The sequence below is a fragment of the Primulina tabacum genome, chromosome 1 (assembly GCF_025594145.1).
Source record: "Primulina tabacum isolate GXHZ01 chromosome 1, ASM2559414v2, whole genome shotgun sequence".
Lineage (NCBI taxonomy): Eukaryota > Viridiplantae > Streptophyta > Magnoliopsida > Lamiales > Gesneriaceae > Primulina > Primulina tabacum.
In genome coordinates, this window is record NC_134550.1 from 8,456,291 (window position 1) to 8,475,768 (window position 19,478).

The window sequence follows — 19,478 nt, forward strand, 5'->3', positions numbered from 1 at the left end:
TTCAGTCCCGTTTTCAGTTAGAGCAATTATTAATGGAGGATTACTTTAACCCATGCAATTAACGAAGATTACTCTTATTAATCTATATTCGTGGCAGCAAATTTGATTTTGTATCAAAATTTAAACAATAATCGTTGTATAAACACAATATTTGGTTATTGTTCATTTTCTCGACAGCAGTATAATTTAAAATATTTAGGTTATACTGTAACAACAAACTATAAATTTTGGTATAATATTATACCAGCAAACTATCGATCACACATATATATAATTAGGGGCAAATGACAGTGTTAAGAAACCTTAGGAAAATCCAAAAAAATAAAATAAAAATACATAACCTCACGTGTATAATTAGTGATCTTTTAAACTTAGAACTTTGCCCGATTTTTAAAAATACACGAGTTTTAAAGATTCGAATAATAGGAATTTTATGTTTTTTGTTTAATATTTCATGTGAACGATAAATGCAATTTGTCAATATAATTAAACTTGGCATGCACTGAAAAATATACATGTATCTTTAAAACACTTTAAATTAATAAAATATTAACAACAAGACCGGATAAAAAATTCGTAGCAGGGGGGCAAAAGTAGGACGGTAAAAAAGGGTCGGCTTGCGTTTCGGTGGATCGAGATTTTATCAATCCAATCCACTTATTTTATGAATGAGACGAGTCGATTCAAAAATCTTAATCCGTTTTGACATTGCTAGGCAAAAGATTGCGTGATGATGAAATTAATTTATTTTTTAAAAAATATTATTTTTAATTGTCTAAAAAAATTGGAAGATGGATTACTTTCCTTGCAAGAATTTTACCCTTAATCTAACTTTTTTGTTTTTACCCTAAATAACAAATTCTTTACAGGAGGTGGTGAGAATAATTATGAAGGAGCACCGAAAGGTGGAGATTCTCAAAGAAATGAGTATTTTGTTTTAGTATAATAATAACGATAAATCACTATTATTATTATTATTATTATTATTATTATTATTTGAAAAGAATATGAAAAAAGAGAGCCATATAGCAACACCGTACAATGGAAAAGGCTTTTCTTGTCGAGTTTGGTAAGAAGTCACGTATTGGCAATCCATGCCGACAGACAGCATCCATATTGCTCCCCACTGTAATTTTTTAAGTAGGTCTCTTGTAATACGATCTCACGAATCTTTATATATGAGACGAGTCAATCTTACCGATATTCACAATAAAAAGTAATACTCTTAGTATAAAAAGTAATACTTTTTCATGGATGACCCAAATAAAAGATCCGTCTCACAAAATACGACCCGTGAGACCGTCTCACACAAGTTTTTGTCTAATTTTTATATATACTCTTTTTTATTTTTCACCCTGAAAATACATGTAAATAAATAAATTGATCTTATTCTAAAAAAAAATCTTAATTTAAGTATCAATATCTTACTATTTAATTAATAATCTACCTCATTTAATAATCTGTTCCTAATTAATTTGGTAAAACTTATAATAAAATCACATTAATACTCATAATCTTTCTTTTTAAATCTTCGATCTTATTTTTATCTATATTTTAAAACTCAATCATATATTTATTTATATTATTAAAATTTTTTAGATAATCCATTATTAGTAAAAAAAAATATATGTAAAAATCATTAACATAAAAATAACAAAATTTATCAGTACTCGATAAATAATTCAATTATATAAGCACACGTCGCGTGCATAAGAATACTAATATTCATTTAAATATCTAAGTCTTACGTTAATGAAATCTATTTTGTGGAGTGGTTATATCCATGATTGTTCAACAGTATATGATCAAATAATTATAGTACAATGCATAACAAATAATATCGTCAGATAACCAATTACAACTAATTATAACCAACCATTACCCTACATAAATCAAATTCGAACACAAAATTTCTTTTAAAAAAGAGAATTTTGGGGTCAATTTCGAGGCGAATGAATCAATCCTTGGCCATTTGAATCTATTTTGTTTTAGTCAAATATATTATATATTGAATTTTAGAATATCATATTCTAATCACAGTACACAAAGGTATAGTTTGTACACGGGATAAAAGAGTGATTGATAAGTAATCTTCTTTATCCCACATTTGATATCTTTTTAGAAAGTCCATGATATTATCACGGACATGTGATAAATAATTTTATACAAAGATAAAATATCAATTTTATGAGATGTGATAATTTTTATTTAATGATAAAAAAACACCACAAATGACTTAATTATCATCAATTTATTAAAATCTTAAACCATATATATGATCAAATTCTAAATTAGTATCAGTAGATGATAATTATATAAATGATTTTTATAAATCTCTCCTAGTAGGTAGACATTAAAATCAAATAAATATTTTTATATATTATATAATATGATAATTATATAAATGAACTCGAGATAATTAAATCAATGATTTTTAAAAATCTCAATAAAGTTATTAGTATCACTCGATTAACTTAAAAATTGATATTTAACTTGACTCACAAAATCAAGAGCTCAGTTGTCATATTATATAATATATATAATTAGGTCAAAGTAAATAAATCATGCAAGTACGGTCGGCGCATGAACAAATAAAAAATATGAACTCAAGCAACAACTTTGAAATTATAAAATTTATTATGATAAAGTTAATTTTGTCATCACAATCTAATATATAAATTTATTCATTCTTATTAAAATCACACCAAACATTAAATATAATATCTTACATCTTATTTCTCCTTAACTTATCCTTATATTATATATCACATGTTTATCCTATCATGTATACCAAACTATACCAAAAATGATTATTCGACGGAGTATAATGTTATAATAATCAAATTTCATCTCACCGAATTTTTCTACAATTTTTTTAGCAAAAATATAAGAGAAAAATGAGGGAAAGATATTCAAAATTTAATAATCAATGGTAAAAACAAACAAAGAACAAGCATTGATGAAATTGTATAGAGACCTCTACAAAGAAAGTGGTGAAGTTTTAGTAAAGGAATGATTGAGTAACCAAAAGAAGGAAGACCAACTTTAGAAAAACTATAATTGAGGAATGGGGTATGCTTACTATTTCATCAAAGAGAACATATGATATGTTACCAAACATTATGTGTTTCCCTATCGGAATTTTGCGGTTTCGAACATCAAAACTCGAGGGAAGAAAATACGATTTACATCGAAATTCAGATATAAAATAAAATTTTTCCAAAATAATGTAAAAAAAATTAATTCTACCACAACTAAAATTCTTTGAGGCCATTTTGGCCATCATCTCCTCAAAATTTTGCGACCATACTTTGTACCATAAAGTTTCTTTGATGCATAATAATTCATATCTTTATTTGATTGGAACTTTTTACTTGACTGGTGCAACGGTGCTCTCTATAAATCGAGTGTCCATTATGCATGTTGCATGTGAACGTTACCAAAGCTTTCCATATTCTTTGTCTGATTTTTCTTGCAAACTCAGAAAATGACCCCAAAAATATATAATAAAAAGTTACTGAAAAAGAGATCGGGTAAAAGGTAATAAAAATAAACTAGGTGAAAAAAATATAAAAATAAAGATCATGAATGATGAAAGCAACTACTCCAACTACCACGTCTCGACCCGGCGGACAACAGAAATGATTTTCGTATCGCGAGTGTTATTTGAAGCTCGAATACTTCATATTTTTCTTGTCAAGTTAGTTTTTGCTTATCAAATACGAATTTAACCTGGTATAAGAAGTAATTCATAGTTGGAATGGATTGTATATCATATATATATATCCTCAATGGAGAGGAATATGCAATAATTACTTGGTGAAAGCACAGTCAACGGTTAGTGTAACGACTTTGCAGAGAATGTAAATCGGTTGTCTAAGTTAGTTGGGGTGTCAATTTTTAATGAAAGAATTAATTCATGATTCAGACAACTTCCTTTGATTTAAGAGAGCGATTTAACAATCATGTCAAAGATAAAATTACAGCTTATTTACCAATTAACAAAAAAGCAAGTACAACGGTGACAATTATGCATCACAATATGTTTTGTGGATGGCATGATGGTCTTGTCCATCGGAGACCGCAATAACTGATTCTTTGCCCCTTTGTGGAAATAGAAATGAAAGATGAAATCACGATGATTTTAGTTGTTGTTCTTGTTATCGATCAATTTACTATTATATTCACTAACTTGGTTGGTAGGTTGGTTGGTTTGTTTTTCTTTTTTTCTGTTTATTGTTTTATTTACCGGAATGTTTGTGTAACATGCGATATATGAGCAATGTACGACACCATGTCATCATTCCGAAGAAAAACGACTAAATTAAAACAGGAAAAAAAACTTTAGTAATTTTGATATCAACTTAAAAATTTCATAATCATGACCATAATTATAAACTAGAACAAATAATCTTATTAAGTAATACATGTTAATAGGCAATCATAAAATTACTTAATCAAAAAAGTTAATTATTTTCGTAGAGTGTTAAGTGACAATAGACGCATGCTTTTTTCGGGGTATCTCGGGAGACATGGAGACCATGGGAGATAGAAACCGTGAATGATAACTCACAACCAAAGCAACTTGATGGACTTGCATTTTCTCTTGGTGGGGCAACGCCAACAATCCGCAGGCTCTATCTTCATGCAGATGAGAGTTCATAGTGTTTCTTAAGAACTAAATTTCATCTTGTTCCTTCTGATGTTGACACCAGAATACTAGACAGATTTTTTGCTCCTCATCCACCAAAATTCACGAAAAGAAAAAGGGAATTATGATTCTTCAAACTTGAGCCTTCGATGGTGGACCCAAGATTTTGAGACGAGGAGAGAAGTCCAAGATTTTGGATTGCCATAACTTGAAATATTTCAAAAAAATATGAAGATCTTATGATTTTCATTTCAAAAAAAAATTATGGGATCATGAATCTTGAAATATTAAAACAAGCCATTAATAAGAAAATTCTTGTTCCAATACTGTTTCGAATTGAATACACAACTATCAACAAGAATGAGTTGACCTTCCCAAGAAATTTCAGCATTTTTTTTCTCCATAATGGATTCTTCCAATGTTGTCGTATGAAGTCTAAATTGAAATAGAAAAATGAACTTACATAAACAGGTACATCAATAATGTAATGAATCCTGCATGAACAAGAATACTGCAAGAGTTAAAAGACTAAAAAAGAAAAAAACTATATTGATGATGTTTCTGCAAGAGCGTCATTGATCATTTCCTCCTCCCCACCGCCGAAAAGCTCAGTATCCTTTCTTCTGAGCCGGGAAAATCCCGTCTCTCGAGTCTTGAATTAGCGGCAACAAAAACAAACTTCTGAGCCCTCTGCAAGCCTAATCTTGCTTCCTCTCTCTCACAAAACAATCTTTCAAATGAAAAATCGCCTTTAATCCCAGACGACGTTGCGTGAAGAAAAAGAAGCCTCACAGCGACTTTACTTAAAGATTCGAACTCTTTTAAGCAAGTTTCCCAAACAAGTCTACTACTTGAAGGATTAGCAATCTTCATCTTCCCGGTTGCACGATCTGGCTGCTTCACCTGGACCGCCTGAGCGTATAGGGGATCTAGCCCTTCTGCCCTCCATTTCATAAGTTCCATTAATGCAATATGAATTTCCTCCCTTGGAACGAGTCGTGTTATAAGCTCGTCCACATCCTTTTCTTGTTCTGGTGTCAAGAACTTGAAACAGGGAAGGTACTTTCCGCTTGAATTCCTCGCCAAGTATAATGGATCGAGAATGAATGCAGCAGACCATGCAGGGTGATATGTTCTCTTGAATCGCCTTTCGAGTATCTTCTCCACAGGTTCTTTGGGAAAGTTATGTTTGGTGCACCAGTACATCACTTTTTCCCTTAGTTCCTCCCAAAGAGGGAGACATTGCCCAAGTAATGGCCTCTCGGACTCGATTTCTTCGCTCATTCCCACGATCAACTTCACTAGTGCACGAGCTGCCTCCACATCGTGCCAGAACCCAACGTCCCGAATAATATCAGCAACTTCCCTAGCCGTAAAATCCTCTAAATATACAACTCTAAATGAATCTTCCAACACCACTAGATGTAGAATTCGTGAACAGCTCAATATATCTTTCAACATAAAAATGAAAAGACTAAAGTTCTTTCCAATGTCATATCTAGAAGAAGGAACTCTAATGAACCAAGGAAACTCATACCGTTGAAGCCTAAACTTGTGCAAACTACTTCTAACCTGCGGCATGGAATTAACCAAATTCGCAACTTTCAAACAAGATTCGGTTACATTCCTAAATAATGGAAGTTCTCTATGCAAGTCCTTGATCAAACTGAAGAATCCCTGGAGGAGACAAGATACATTCACCATCCAATGATTCTGGAGTTCTAAATTTGCCAATGCTTTTGCTTTATACTTATCTGAAACGATCCCCGCACATTTATTTGTATTATTACCACAGATTCCTCGTACCGTTTCCCACAAAATTTCCTCAGCGTATTGTGGAGGCACGGTGCTACCATTCGAACACACGGTCTTGTGAAACACTCGAGTTCCGTTAGGAAGATTCACCATAAAGTTAACCAAACAATTTTCACCATTGTCACGAGATTTAGTACTCTTCCATCCATGAGATGCAAGCTGAAAGAATGGTGCATCCCTGATTCTAGCTTCCGACTCCCTTCTCGCAACCTCAAACTTTGAATCGAGTCTCGCAAATAAGAATTCCCTTCGTGACACAGAAGGCAATCCCAATTGGTTAAGAAAATCCTTAAACTTGGGATGTTCGAGGCTCGAAAACGAAATCGACCCCGATAACTCATAGAACCAATCTGCTAAAATATCGAACGACGTCTCGACTTGCTCGTTGCTCAATGCCGGACATGGCGATGCTTTCGGGCTTCTGAGCCTTTTCACACTATCTTCCAACAATGCCAATGGTCCCAAATCTTCCTTCCTACAGGAAAAAACTGGCTGCTTCGGGCACGAATCTGGCATACAAGCAAATCCCGTTTTAAGCCCCGACCCAGATGAATCGACCATACTAATAGGATACACATCCTGTAAAACACCTTGCTGATGCTGCGAGCCTCTCTTTCGATGATTCTGCTGCGAAGAAGGCGAAGCCAAAGGCGGTAACTGCGAAATGGGCTTCAACATCAAGTTAAAATTGGGACAGGTTCCACTTTTCAAATGCTCCGAGGCAGTCCTCGATGGGTTCGACGAAGAAAACGCAGCATCACAAAGAGTGCATTTCAATTTCACCGCATTGGGCGAGTTGGTCTCGGGATTCTTGATCAAGATAGGCTCGAGATGAGCCCAATACCAAGCCCCTTTCCCTTTGACCGCCTTTGTACGGACAGTCAACAATCCTTCATATCTCTTGCTCACCGCCATCGCCGCCACATCTTCCCCCGACGCTGCCATCGAGTTCAAATTATCACTAGACATAGCCGCAAGATTTTTTCGTTGGAGTCAGAAATCCGAAATCCGGTGGCGGGTACTTGATTTATCAGTAAAAAGGAAAACAAGACCTGTATTTTTTTCTTTATAGTGGGTTAGTAGTAGTTCAAGAACTAGGTGAGATTTCGGTTCGGATAATTACAGCAAAATTCCATTCGAAACGAACCTCCCCAGGAAATTTGTTCTGAACACGACGTGGGTTTCCACCTTCCGCCGCAGCTGTCACTATCCCACCAACGGCCGGCATTTCCACAGCTGGTGGACAAATTTTAACTCGACAATATCGCGAAAAAAAACCAGAAACCCACAAATTCACAGAGGGGGAGAGAAGGGAATTGAGAGAGATTTGTAGAGAGGAGGATGAATTATGAAGGCGTTCCTCTCGTGGGTGTTGGTGAAGAAGAAAAATGGTGGGCTGCTTTATTACGTAATTTTTTATTAACTTTTTTGGTATGCTGACGTTATTTCAAAAGTATTATATTCCTGGAACCACGTGCTAAATATGGCGCGTGTGACGAATCCGCAACTAAAGGTTGCGAATTTGTCAACAGGCTGGGACATGGAGTGGGCCCCAATTGCAAATTAGCCAATCGAATTGACTGATTAGTCAACATTACAATTGGTTTGGTGACATGGAAACCAGTCCACGTCTATGATTTTTTATTTATTTATGACAATTGGTATTAGACTCGCATGTTTGAACGATTCATTCCATCGTCCCTAACCAAAACATTTAATCCAAAAGTGATAAAAGAGGAGCATGTAATTTTTGTTATATTCTCGTAACTTGTATCACCCGGAAAAATATGTAATTTTTCTTACAATTTTTAGATAAAACTAACCATGATCAACGACGCTAAGATAAATTGGTGAGCTCGGATTAGAAATTTATCGAGTTGAGAAATTGTCTTTCCTTATAGGCAGTGATGACCAAGTGAGATGAATCATGTCTGTATAGCCTGAACACTTGAGAACAAGACACGTTAAAGGGGCATCAAAAAGATTTATGACGTAGTCGTTCTGACAATCAAGTCAGTCAAGTGAATACGCCAAAAATATAGAGTGCAATATAAGTGAAACTACAATGAGTGTCATTGATAATGACTAGTTTACTCCCATGATTTTACTTATGTTGGGGGTATTTATATGGTGCTGAGATCATGGGTCATCCCGAGATACTCGCTTAGTGGCCAAGACGTGAGAATGTGGTCCCTATTCTGAATTCCGAACAATATGTGAACGAGAGGTGAGAACGGATCCTTGGATTTTCGATTGATAGGGATGACAACTTTCTCATGGGGAAAACCCGAAACGTGGATGGGGATCTCCAATTTTTTTGGGTTCGGGTTCGGGGATTTCTTTATTTCTCCGATTAATTCGGGTGGGTATGAGATTACTATCCCAATCCCCGAACCCGCCCTGAAAATAATATCAATAATAAAATAATAGTATTATTAGTATCAATAATATAATAATAATTTTATTTTTTAAAATATTAATAATATTATTATTATTAATATTGATATTAATATTATCACTAATAATAATAGATAATAATAAGTTTTGGTTTGAGAAAATCTCTGAATCCGTCATCGTCTTGTCATATTAATATTTTTGAAATGAGGATGAGGCGTGGACGAGAAGTTGATCTCCAAGTTTCGGGTTTGGGGATTCCCCGAACCCGAAAAAAACGGGGACCAGACGGGTATGAGGTTGGAGATAGAATTCAGAGTTGAAGATGGGGATGACAAACCCGCCCCGCCCAATTGCCATCCCTATCGATGGACAAGATCCACGATCATTTTGACTTAGTCCTCTTACGTTGCTCGAGCTTGTGTTAACGCGCAACAATTTAATAAGCTACCCGGGCTAGTGCAAGCCCGGGATGACAGGGACATAGTACTATTTCCTCATCCGGACTGGTTTTTCGAGTGACTATGTGACCGAGATAGTGCTCGTGATCTCGGGTGAGCGTGAACATTGTCGGTGCTAACTTCCACCGGGTTTTTTTTTTTAAAATAATTTAATTTTTAAAATTAATTTCAAAAATAATTTTTTTAAAAAAAGTTTGCAAAACTACCACAATTCGCGTTTACGAAGCGCGGACGCTCGATTCTAATGATAAACCGGGCTATTACCGAGATATCAATCATGGAAGAAAACGGTCTTCTTTCCCGACTTATCAAAAGACAAATTCCAATGTAGTCATAATTTATAGACATTCGGAGGAGATACATACAAGATCAATGATGGAAATCTGCGATCTTAAATAAAAAAGAGCGCTCTATCTAGCCCTGATAAAAGTGCACCAAGGAAATGTAACTCTTCCTCCGATTCTAGTCGAAAAGAAAAAGGCTTTAGGAACAAAAGTGCTTTTCATCTTAAAGGGAAGCAATAGAAGGTCCATATTTCTTTCCATTCAAATTTGATTATGCCTTCAAACAAGAAAACAAAACTTGATTATACCTTTAAAAAAAATCGTTTATTGCTTTTATTATTTTAAAAAAAGACAAAAACTTGTGTGAGACGGTCTCATAAGTCGTATTTTGTGATACATATCTTATTTGAGTCATCTATGAAAAAGTATTATTTTTTATGGTAAGAATATTACTTTTTATTGTGAATATCGGTAGGGTTGACCCGCCTCACAAATAAAGATTCTTGATATCGTCTCACCAGATACCTATTCTTTAAAAAATTGATCACGCCTTTAAAGATTTGAAATGGTTTCGAATCTATAATAATTAATACATTTATAACTTGTTCTTCTACCAATGCTTTTTTCCATTATGGTGCCATGACCGTATGTGTTTTAGTATTTTCTTTTACTTTTATCACAAGCCATACAATTATTTCATTTATAGTAACATTGCTTCAACTAATTATTTAAATTTTTCCAACAAATTCTATTTCGATAGAATTATATAACAAAAATATTTATTTCATAATTTTGAACGATTAGTTGAAGTTTAAATCTAAAATTTCCATTTTTTCGACTTTTGATTTCTAGTTTTTAAAGTGTGCTTTATATATAATAATTATTTAACAATAATCTTTATTCGTATTAAATATTTTTTTAATATATTTATTCATGAAAAATTATTAGAACAAAATAATCATATGGGCTTCTTTCAACCACAACTAAAATAAACAAGCAGAATTTGTCAAAAATAATATTAATAAACCATCAGAAGATTTCAATTTCATCAACTGAACTAAATAAAAGTAACAAATCCCAGTTCATGCATATAAAATACAAGTTTACACAACAGAAGAAAAACTCACAAGAAATGTAAGGATACCAGAAGTCACTCCTACCCTACAGTCGCCTAAACAAGAAACAGAAGAACTTCTAATCGTGTTCGACTTTGCTCTGTAACGACGAGGAGTCCTCGCTTTGTAAAAGGGTCAGAAGAAGTGAGCCTAAGGCTTTCTAAACCTAAGATAATGATAGGCACATGGCATATGATCAGCAAGTTATTCACTGGCTTTGCTCTCCCGAATCTTCACCTGTTAGTGAACAATTGTTGTCAATGTCCGTAATCTTGGAACCTGGAATGGAGTTCAAAGAAGCCAAGTCGTAGTTCCCATGGAAGGAAATGGAACTGGTCGGATTCGGCTTCGGCCTATTATAGGCTACTTCATATCTTTCTTCAGAGATAGGGTTACTGGGGGAGGGTCCGAACGTTATTGTGTTCTCGTATCTTGGTTTCTTGGGCTTCTGCTCTTGCTGGTGCCCGGGAAGAAAACTGCCAATCACAACCTGTTGCATTCAGAAAGTTTAAAAAATGATTCAAGCCTAAAAAATCCACAGGAACAGAATGTTTTCACGATCAGAAAGTTAAAAAAATGATTCAAGACTAAAAAATCCACAGGAACAGAATGTTTTCACGAATACTTCCTATGTGAATAGCGACATACGTTGGTGCATGAGGAAGTTGTAATATCCCGCCTATCATTGGACTACAAATCGATGATTTCAAATCCATTTCACTCATATGTGACATATTAGACTACCAATGCTCATTCTTACCATCTATTAGGCAAAAACCCACAAAAATTACATTTGAAAAGAATTCTCAAAAGTCAAACCTGAACAGAGCCTGCAGCCACTAGCATGCCAGCTAGACCTCCCCCTAGAACACGACCATCCGGTCCGGCCAGAGAGATGCTCATTCCACCAGATCTACTTTTTGTCAATCCATCATCATTCAGAATAAACGATCCCGTCAACGAAAGAATCTCGAAATTCCCCTGTAGCACGAAGATCCATGTTATTTAAAATAAAGCCATCGTGTCCTGTATAAGATTCTTGGTAGTGATGGATGAAATAATCACGCAGCCAAAAATTTCAAGTTAAGTGGGTAAAAGTAAACCACAAAAAACTAAGAATGGGTGGCGAAATCATATTTCTTTACATGAATGAAAGATCAATTACACAAGGCCACTACCTCATAGGTCAAAGTACCGCCAGAAGAATTACGTTGCCGCAGTGTAACATTTGAGATGGCGCCATTTGCAGCAAGAATGCAAATGGCTCTAGATCCTTGCTGAGAGAAGGATAGTATCTTCATACTAACATCCTGAAACAGGTAAAAGTAAAAAAAATTAATCAAAAGTAAAATAGGCCGTGAGACCCCAAATGCAACGAGTGGGATTGCAGTCCATTTAAGAATCCAATATGGCTCATTTTAGACTCTTCGAAACACATGTACAAGGGCACAAGTAACTTTCTACAAGTTAATTTATTTAAGTTGGATGATTCGTAGTCCGAATGTAGTTTTTCCAAATACCATAGTCAATAATTTGGAATTGTAAATATACTCGGAGGAAACCTAGTACAAGATTAAAGCATGCCATTATGAAGTTGGAACATATGCATGGAAAATAATACCACTACCTAGTTGCTATATTATGACATCATTTACTGCTCCAAAAATTTAAGAACTTCTATAGGATTTAATGACTAAAATAAAGAAACTTTCTAAAATCAATCAGAATTAAAAGGAAACATGTACTAGAAAGAGGAACAGCTTTCTTGGGATAACAAGCACCTCGCCTGCATTAACAGTGATTACATGGGGTGTAAAACTTCCACCTCCAGAATGGCCCGTCGTCCCCCCTACAACATAATAAAAAATTACAGGTATTAAATCATTGATCATTCAAAGATAAAACATCTTAGCAAGTAACTACTGCAAGTTAATATTCCTGTATCTTTGAGGACAAATAATATTCACATACTATGGCCACTTGGATAGCAGAAGTTACAAGATTGAAAATCACTAAGACTATTTTCACAAGTTCCACACCAACTGCAAAAACAAAATACAAGATCTCCACCAATCGTGCAATAATAATTTAAGTCCAATTTTTTTTCCCCTCGCCCTTTGGATCTTGCATCCATTTACAACGTGATGGTGCCAAATCTACTATCAATCACCGAAAAAACAATGCAAAAAAACAACTTTCTGAGAGAGGTGCTTTAATATCAACCAGGTTAATCCTGTGTTTCCCAGAAGCCCGATTCCACCTGTATCATGGACCAGATCCACATAATTTTCTACCATTTTCTTGATTCTTACAGCACCATTCATGCACAATTGCACACAACAATTATACAGAAAAAGGACAGATGCTTGTTATGTGACATCAGCTAAAAAGAAGTCGTTAATAAACGAAATTGTTTCTCAACAATTATCAGCATATAAATTTCCACATTTTAAACGTGACACTTGTTTTACGTTTTATAGGTATAAACTTGACCCCATAACACAGAACAAAATAGAAAAGAGCAGCACTATGACAAAAGAAGATAAGTAGATTTAATTTCTCAACACTTGTAGCCAACAGATTTATCAGTGGTTTCCAAATTTTATGCATATATATTTTTTCTCCCACGAGATTTTCATTTTTCACCCCCTTCGAATATTACTAAATCGTCCACCTTCTCTCTATCTCCTCTCGCCCAAAATCTTGGGTCCACCTTTGACGTTCAACAAAAATAATAACAGCAGATCTCACACAAGTTAGCAACACACACACACTCACACACACAAAACAAACAAATTTCATACGTTTCTTTACAAACCAACAAATATAATATCAATATCGAAAATGGGTACCCGGGCTTTCGAATTTCGACTTCTTTTTCTTCTTGAAAGAGTCAACTCTTCCGCCCAAACTCTGATTCCACGCGGAATAATCTCCAGTAAGTGGAATCGAAGCCGATATAGGCATAGGTGACAGTGCCACAATAGAACCATCTGGCGCATACTTTCTTGGCCTTCCCCTCTTCTTCTTCATCACCTCCCCGGCCGCCGGTGCTGCCACACTTGCTGGCGGAGCTTCCGACGCCAGCGGAGCAGTGGATCCCCCAAATTGGCTCGAACTTTCCACCATAGGTTCGACCCTGAAGCTCTTAGGAGCTTCGTCACCTCTCACTGCAACTCCAGAGCCCATTAATCCTTCTTTCTCCTCCATTAATACACTAAACTATATCAGACACCTACAAAATCCTTAAATTCCAGAAGATTCTGGGAACTAACCTCACTAAATATGACAAAGATCGTGTCTGTTTCACCTCAAACACGCAGGACTAACTGAGAAAACCACCTTTCCACAAAATTTACCCCAAAGTAGAAATTTTAAGAACAACACAAGGTAAAACTTGAATTACCCAGAAAATCTTACAAAAACCCAGTTCAGGAACTCGGAAATCTTGTAATCCAAGATTCAGACTCAAAAATTCCAAGATCATTCCAGTACACAGGAGAAGCTCCGCTGCAGTAAAATGCGGGCTAAAATTTTAATTTTTTAAAATTTCTGCCATTTCAGAGCAAGATCAGAACTGTATCCGTGAAATTGGGAAAAAAATAAAAATTTTGGTTGGTATCCGAAATTTTTTTTAGATGTAAAAATTAGGGTTTTGCAAGAAAAAGCCAATAATAATAATGAAAAATAAGCAAAGTTGGAGAATATTAGGAATTTAAATAATTATGAATCAATTAAATAATATAAAAATTAATTAGGTGAGTGACAATATTTAAATTCAAAATTCAAATTATTAATCGTGGTTAACAAAATGGTTTCAAATCCGTCTCGGAAATTTCGTAAATGGGATTTAAAAATTTGCAAAGGTAATGGTTTTTAAATATAAAAGATTATAAAATTTCTGTAAATTTTTTTTAATTTGGAAAAAGGCAATTTAATTATTTAAAGCTGTAAAGCAATTCTGGCTTGTATTTCAATATTTTCAACCCTTGACCAGTTCTTAATCTTTTCTTCTTTTTTTTTTAAAAAAAAAAAATTTGTGAGAGTACTACTTTGTCTCTTAGGTCAATAAAAAGATGACATATTTGAAAAGATTCATCTTGCAATGATCGATTCATTTGAGGGAAAACAATCTCAAATTTCCACCCAAACCTTCTAACTTTTGAGCTTTTTTAAAAATATTTAGACAGCTTTTAAAAAAATATATTTTTAAATATGATTGATATCGTTTACTTGGATGAATGTGTTTGCATACGATAAAAAAATTACGTGATTTTGAAAATATTTGAGTTTAAAATAATGATAATAATTTTGTGTTTGACATAGAATATGAGATTAGTAATTAAACAAAGAATATATTTAATTTGACTGATTAAATTTGACATCAAACAGTTGTTAATAATTAATATAAATAAATAAATAAAATATGAAAGATAATATTAATTTTTTATTTTCACAATATAAATAATTAATTGTTTGATTGAGATATGAAATAAATAATCAATACATCAATTTACAACCAAATATTGGATATGATTGAATTATCTTTTAATATATATAATACAAGAGTCATGATATAATTTTGGATTTGCTTTAAAACATCATATATCTTTATCAAAATAACTACATGGTTTTGCTCTCAAGAAGATGTCTGAGTTGTACAGCAGATAAGCTATTAACAAATTATCACGATTTCGATTCTTCTTATCAATATCTTTTCGGAGAAATATGTCGCATAAGATTTGTCCAATGTGATTTATCTGACCAGCGTGATTTACAATTTGTCAACTATTTGCTTTAACTCGAAGGGTTACTCAGCATATATAACTAGTAGCGACTGTGAATTCTTCATAAAAAAAAAAAAAAACTAACTACATGATGTTACTATATTACGATGATAGCTTTTTTTTTTATATTTTACTTTTTCTACCACCATTTCAATTTAAAAAATCAATAACTTTATTTAAAATTTTAAAAATATTTCATTCTTTATTTTTTTTACTATACACACGAAATCCGCTAGCTAAAATAATCCAAACTCAATGAAGTAAAACCAAACACAATCTCAAGTACGGTCGATAATAACTACTTTGTTGAATTTTTTTTCATAATTCCAAAATTGCACCAACACATTTAGCTATGATAAAATAAATGTATGTAAATTAAATCTTAGAGTCGAACCCTTTCGAAAAGTGACGGTCTTTTTCCTCAAATTTTTTTAAATCATATTCCAATTTATTTTTTGCATATAATTTATATATTTTATCGATTGAATTGTAATTCATTTGTATTTTTATTTATTATAACAAAGTATGTTAAAATTCTAATATTTATGATAAAAATCATCTTACTACATATTTAATTAGTAGAATATTTCAAAAAAAAAAAAATATGTGGTGTTGGTTTCAATTAAACTTTGATACTACTCTATTTGAAAATGAAGCCGACACCCTCAGATTCTCCCAACAAGTGTGATAGAGTGGATTCGATCTCACGATAAAGCAAAACCCAGCCCCTTCAAAAAATATCAAATGACCCCCCTCATACAATACCAATGCAGCCACCAAATATCCAATGCAAGGTAAATCAAACCGACTTTCTTGAAAGCGCATCATTTCCAGATGTTCATCCTTACCGTAGCTTGTCTACCAATGTGTTCATGCTTGCTCCTGTGGTCTTGGTGCATGTTTTCCGCCTTCTCTCACCCCGCCGTTTTTCGCCTCCTTGCTGGTCAAGTATGACTTTTGTAATACATCACCTATCAAAGCAACTTCAGATCGAGATGGATAAATTTCAAGTTGTAGAGCATTGTTTGTGACGCTCATGCAAATAGATAACATTAATGAAGAGACTTTTGTTTCTAGATTAATTTACATTACTTAAATAAAAGAATTCTATAACTAGCAATAGCTTATATGTCAGCCAATGCAATTTGTAATCAAAGTGGCACAAATAGGGTTTGATGGAGGTCGTTTATTCTTCTCCACAGCAGTTATATGCCCAAGTTTTTTTTATAGCAGCTGGTTTTCAAGGTGTACAGTTACTCCAAAACACAATTGACTATTTGAGTGATTAATAGAGAGGGAACCACAAGAATGAATTTATTTTAAAAAAAAACCATCAAGGGTTAACATACAACAGCAAATTTTTTTTTTTTGAAGTTTCCTCCATGCAGAACCATTAATTGCTAAACAGCAGTGAACAAAAATAATGGAAGGAAAGGGAGCAGAGAAGTAGTAGACAAAAGTAAAAGGAGAAATTTATTCTAACCTGCCACAAGATGCACAGCATAGATTCCATTTGATTTCTTGCAACTGAGTCACCGATAAAAGCTAGCGTTTTTCCTCTCATTAACTCCAAGAACGTTTTTGGGTCAAACCTAGGGAGGTCACACTCGGAAGGTTTCCATCTCCAATTCTCATATTCCTTATCTGGCCTCCCATTTCCCTGACAATTCTGCATCTGAGTAATCACGGGACATGAGTTATTTGTGTACAAGGGTCCAATAGGATCATAGATCCATGTGCCATGGTAAAGATCACAACCTGACATGATTAAGATAAACTCACAATGTCAAGAACATGAACTCAGATGTCATATAATCTACACAACAATGGTAGTCGATTTTAACTTCAGCCCGTGGTATAGCATTATCATAGGAGAATATAATACAAAAAAATAACATAGCCGACACCGACCCATCCTGTAATTGTGCACTTGTCAACTAAAAATTCATTAATAAGGTAATTAAAACTGACATCAAGAGTACTGATATCATTCAAATTGACACATTCTTAAAACCAGAGTTTGAGTACAGTAGTTGGAATGAAAAGTTGATTACATTCATGTCAAGTCGATGGTACATTAGGCTGCAATCAATCAGTAACACAAAAAAAAAAAAGCCGAAGAAAACACCATTGGCTTATGTACGACCAAGAAAAACCTACCTTCAATGATTGGCAGAATGACTACGAAGTAAGAGTCAATGAATGAATATTTAAATATTTACAATGACTACTTCATTGCTAATAGAATCCATCATCATATTCATTGGGTGTGTCAAAGAATCAAGGAACTAAATTTCTTTGAGGCAAGTGCCATATTTGTTAGCCACGCACAAATGAAAACATCAGAAAGACAATCCACAAAACCAACAGGGAATATAATTCTCCCCAAGCTAATCAAATCTGCAGTTGTTGGACAGACAAACTTTATGTCCATCTTAGCAATAATGTATATGCTAGCAGGTTAAAAGTGCTAACAGATGAGAAGTGACGATAAATATCACAAAGGGGGGACAAAACAATTATATAAACGACTGGTTTTTAGCAGCAGTACCTGAAGAAGGTGGATTTGTAATTCCATCCTCTTCTTGTCTAACCTCAGAATATGGATGCATGTTCTTCGAATTGTTAGATTCTACCTGTATTGAACTTGACAAGTTATTCTTAGCTAGAGATCCGGGAGTCAATTTTTCAGGCACAGGTCTGCCCTCATCATCTCCTACTTTTCCTACAGGATCACTATACCCGAAAAGAGAAACACCTCCATTTCCGTGGCCAGTCAAAACTGATGAACTCGAACAATCTGTATCTTCTTCTGAAGAACCATCGCTGTAATTATAAGTAGAAACTGAACCACCAGTGGAATCCGAATGAACCTCTATGGATCTATCAACAAAGTAGAAATATCCACGAATTGTTGACCCAATCGGTTGTTGGACCAAGACGGTGGAGGCAAGAACCAAGAACACAGAAAGACCCCCCACTAAACCAATAATAGACAAAAAGTTCCTCGGATAGGCGGGTCTAGTCACTTCTGTCATGGAATTCTATAGAAAACTACACAAATCAGAATTTAAGACAGAACCAGATTATTATTCCTCTGAATCACCACCAATCAATTGCTTTCACATACAGACATCGTACACAAAGTAATCAATCAGTAAAATCGGTAGGCCATTATCCCCCATAACTCCTCCATTTCGACCAAAACCTGCAAAGCAACAACAACAACATAAACAAAAAGCACTGAACAGAAAAAAAAAATCGCGGCAAATTACAAATGCCATCAACAATCACTCGCTCAGAAAACAACCAAGATTTTGTTAGAATCACATGAGAACATGACCCGAAATCCACATCATTCCATTTTAAAAACTGGTGAATGGCAACAAAGTACACAGCCCACATAAAAAAAAGAAGACAAACTTACCTGCAAAAATAAGCTCCATTCTCCACAAAAATCAAATTGCAACCTGAAATCCCTGTACATTACATGCAATTGATGGGGATATATAACGCCTAGAACGAAATTGATGTACTTTCCAATGCCGATGGATCTGAAGGGAACACAACAGCAATTATATATATTTATTGATGATCAACGCGAACCTTTTCCCACCACCCGTAATGGGTTTTCCCCCCCTATAATTATAGGACACTATATTCACCCTCGAGTCAAAATCGAAACATCTGGATCCCATTTGTCGATTATAATTTATATATATATATATAACAAGCTTGGATTCGACGGTGGAGTGAGCAGTCACAGAATCGGACAAGACATAAATGTTAAATTAGTTCCTAATCTATCTATTCATCAAATTATCAAAACCTGAAATTTGATGAAACTAATGAAAGAAATTAGATAAATATTTCCTGAAATGGAAAGAAAACATGATGTATCGGATTTCATTGTTTTCCAAGAAGTGATGAAACAATAAAAACCAAAATACAACGTAATTTACAAATATGCA

General features: G+C 34.1%; 3 protein-coding genes across 5 annotated transcripts; all 3 read right to left on the minus strand.

Moving 5' to 3' along the window:
• Positions 1–5,230: 5,230 nt before the first annotated feature.
• On the minus strand, positions 5,231–7,435 carry LOC142504290 (uncharacterized). The gene has a single exon (XM_075617177.1). The coding sequence runs from the start codon at positions 7,433–7,435 to the stop codon at positions 5,231–5,233; it is 2,205 nt and encodes a 734-aa protein (XP_075473292.1).
• Positions 7,436–10,667: 3,232 nt separating this feature from the next.
• Positions 10,668–14,408, minus strand: LOC142539539 (AT-hook motif nuclear-localized protein 1-like). The gene is made up of 5 exons (XM_075645082.1): positions 13,573–14,408; positions 12,502–12,569; positions 11,899–12,030; positions 11,540–11,701; positions 10,668–11,210 (listed from the first exon to the last, which is right to left on the minus strand). The coding sequence occupies exons 1-5, from the start codon at positions 13,928–13,930 to the stop codon at positions 10,929–10,931; spliced, it is 1,002 nt and encodes a 333-aa protein (XP_075501197.1). The 5' UTR covers positions 13,931–14,408; the 3' UTR covers positions 10,668–10,928.
• A 1,746-nt stretch (positions 14,409–16,154) lies between these two features.
• LOC142539549 (protein YLS7-like) lies at positions 16,155–19,478 on the minus strand. Of its 3 annotated transcripts, none has more exons than XM_075645108.1 (4): positions 18,935–19,475; positions 18,059–18,715; positions 16,991–17,265; positions 16,155–16,490 (listed from the first exon to the last, which is right to left on the minus strand). In XM_075645108.1, exons 2-4 carry the CDS (start codon positions 18,543–18,545, stop codon positions 16,482–16,484), a joined length of 771 nt encoding a protein of 256 aa, XP_075501223.1. In that variant the 5' UTR covers positions 18,546–18,715; positions 18,935–19,475; the 3' UTR covers positions 16,155–16,481. The 3 variants fall into 3 exon arrangements, with proteins under 3 accessions (XP_075501223.1, XP_075501215.1, XP_075501207.1); XM_075645092.1 differs by having other exon boundaries at positions 16,156–16,478; positions 18,935–19,478; XM_075645100.1 differs by lacking the exon at positions 18,935–19,475 and having other exon boundaries at positions 16,155–16,478; positions 18,059–18,919.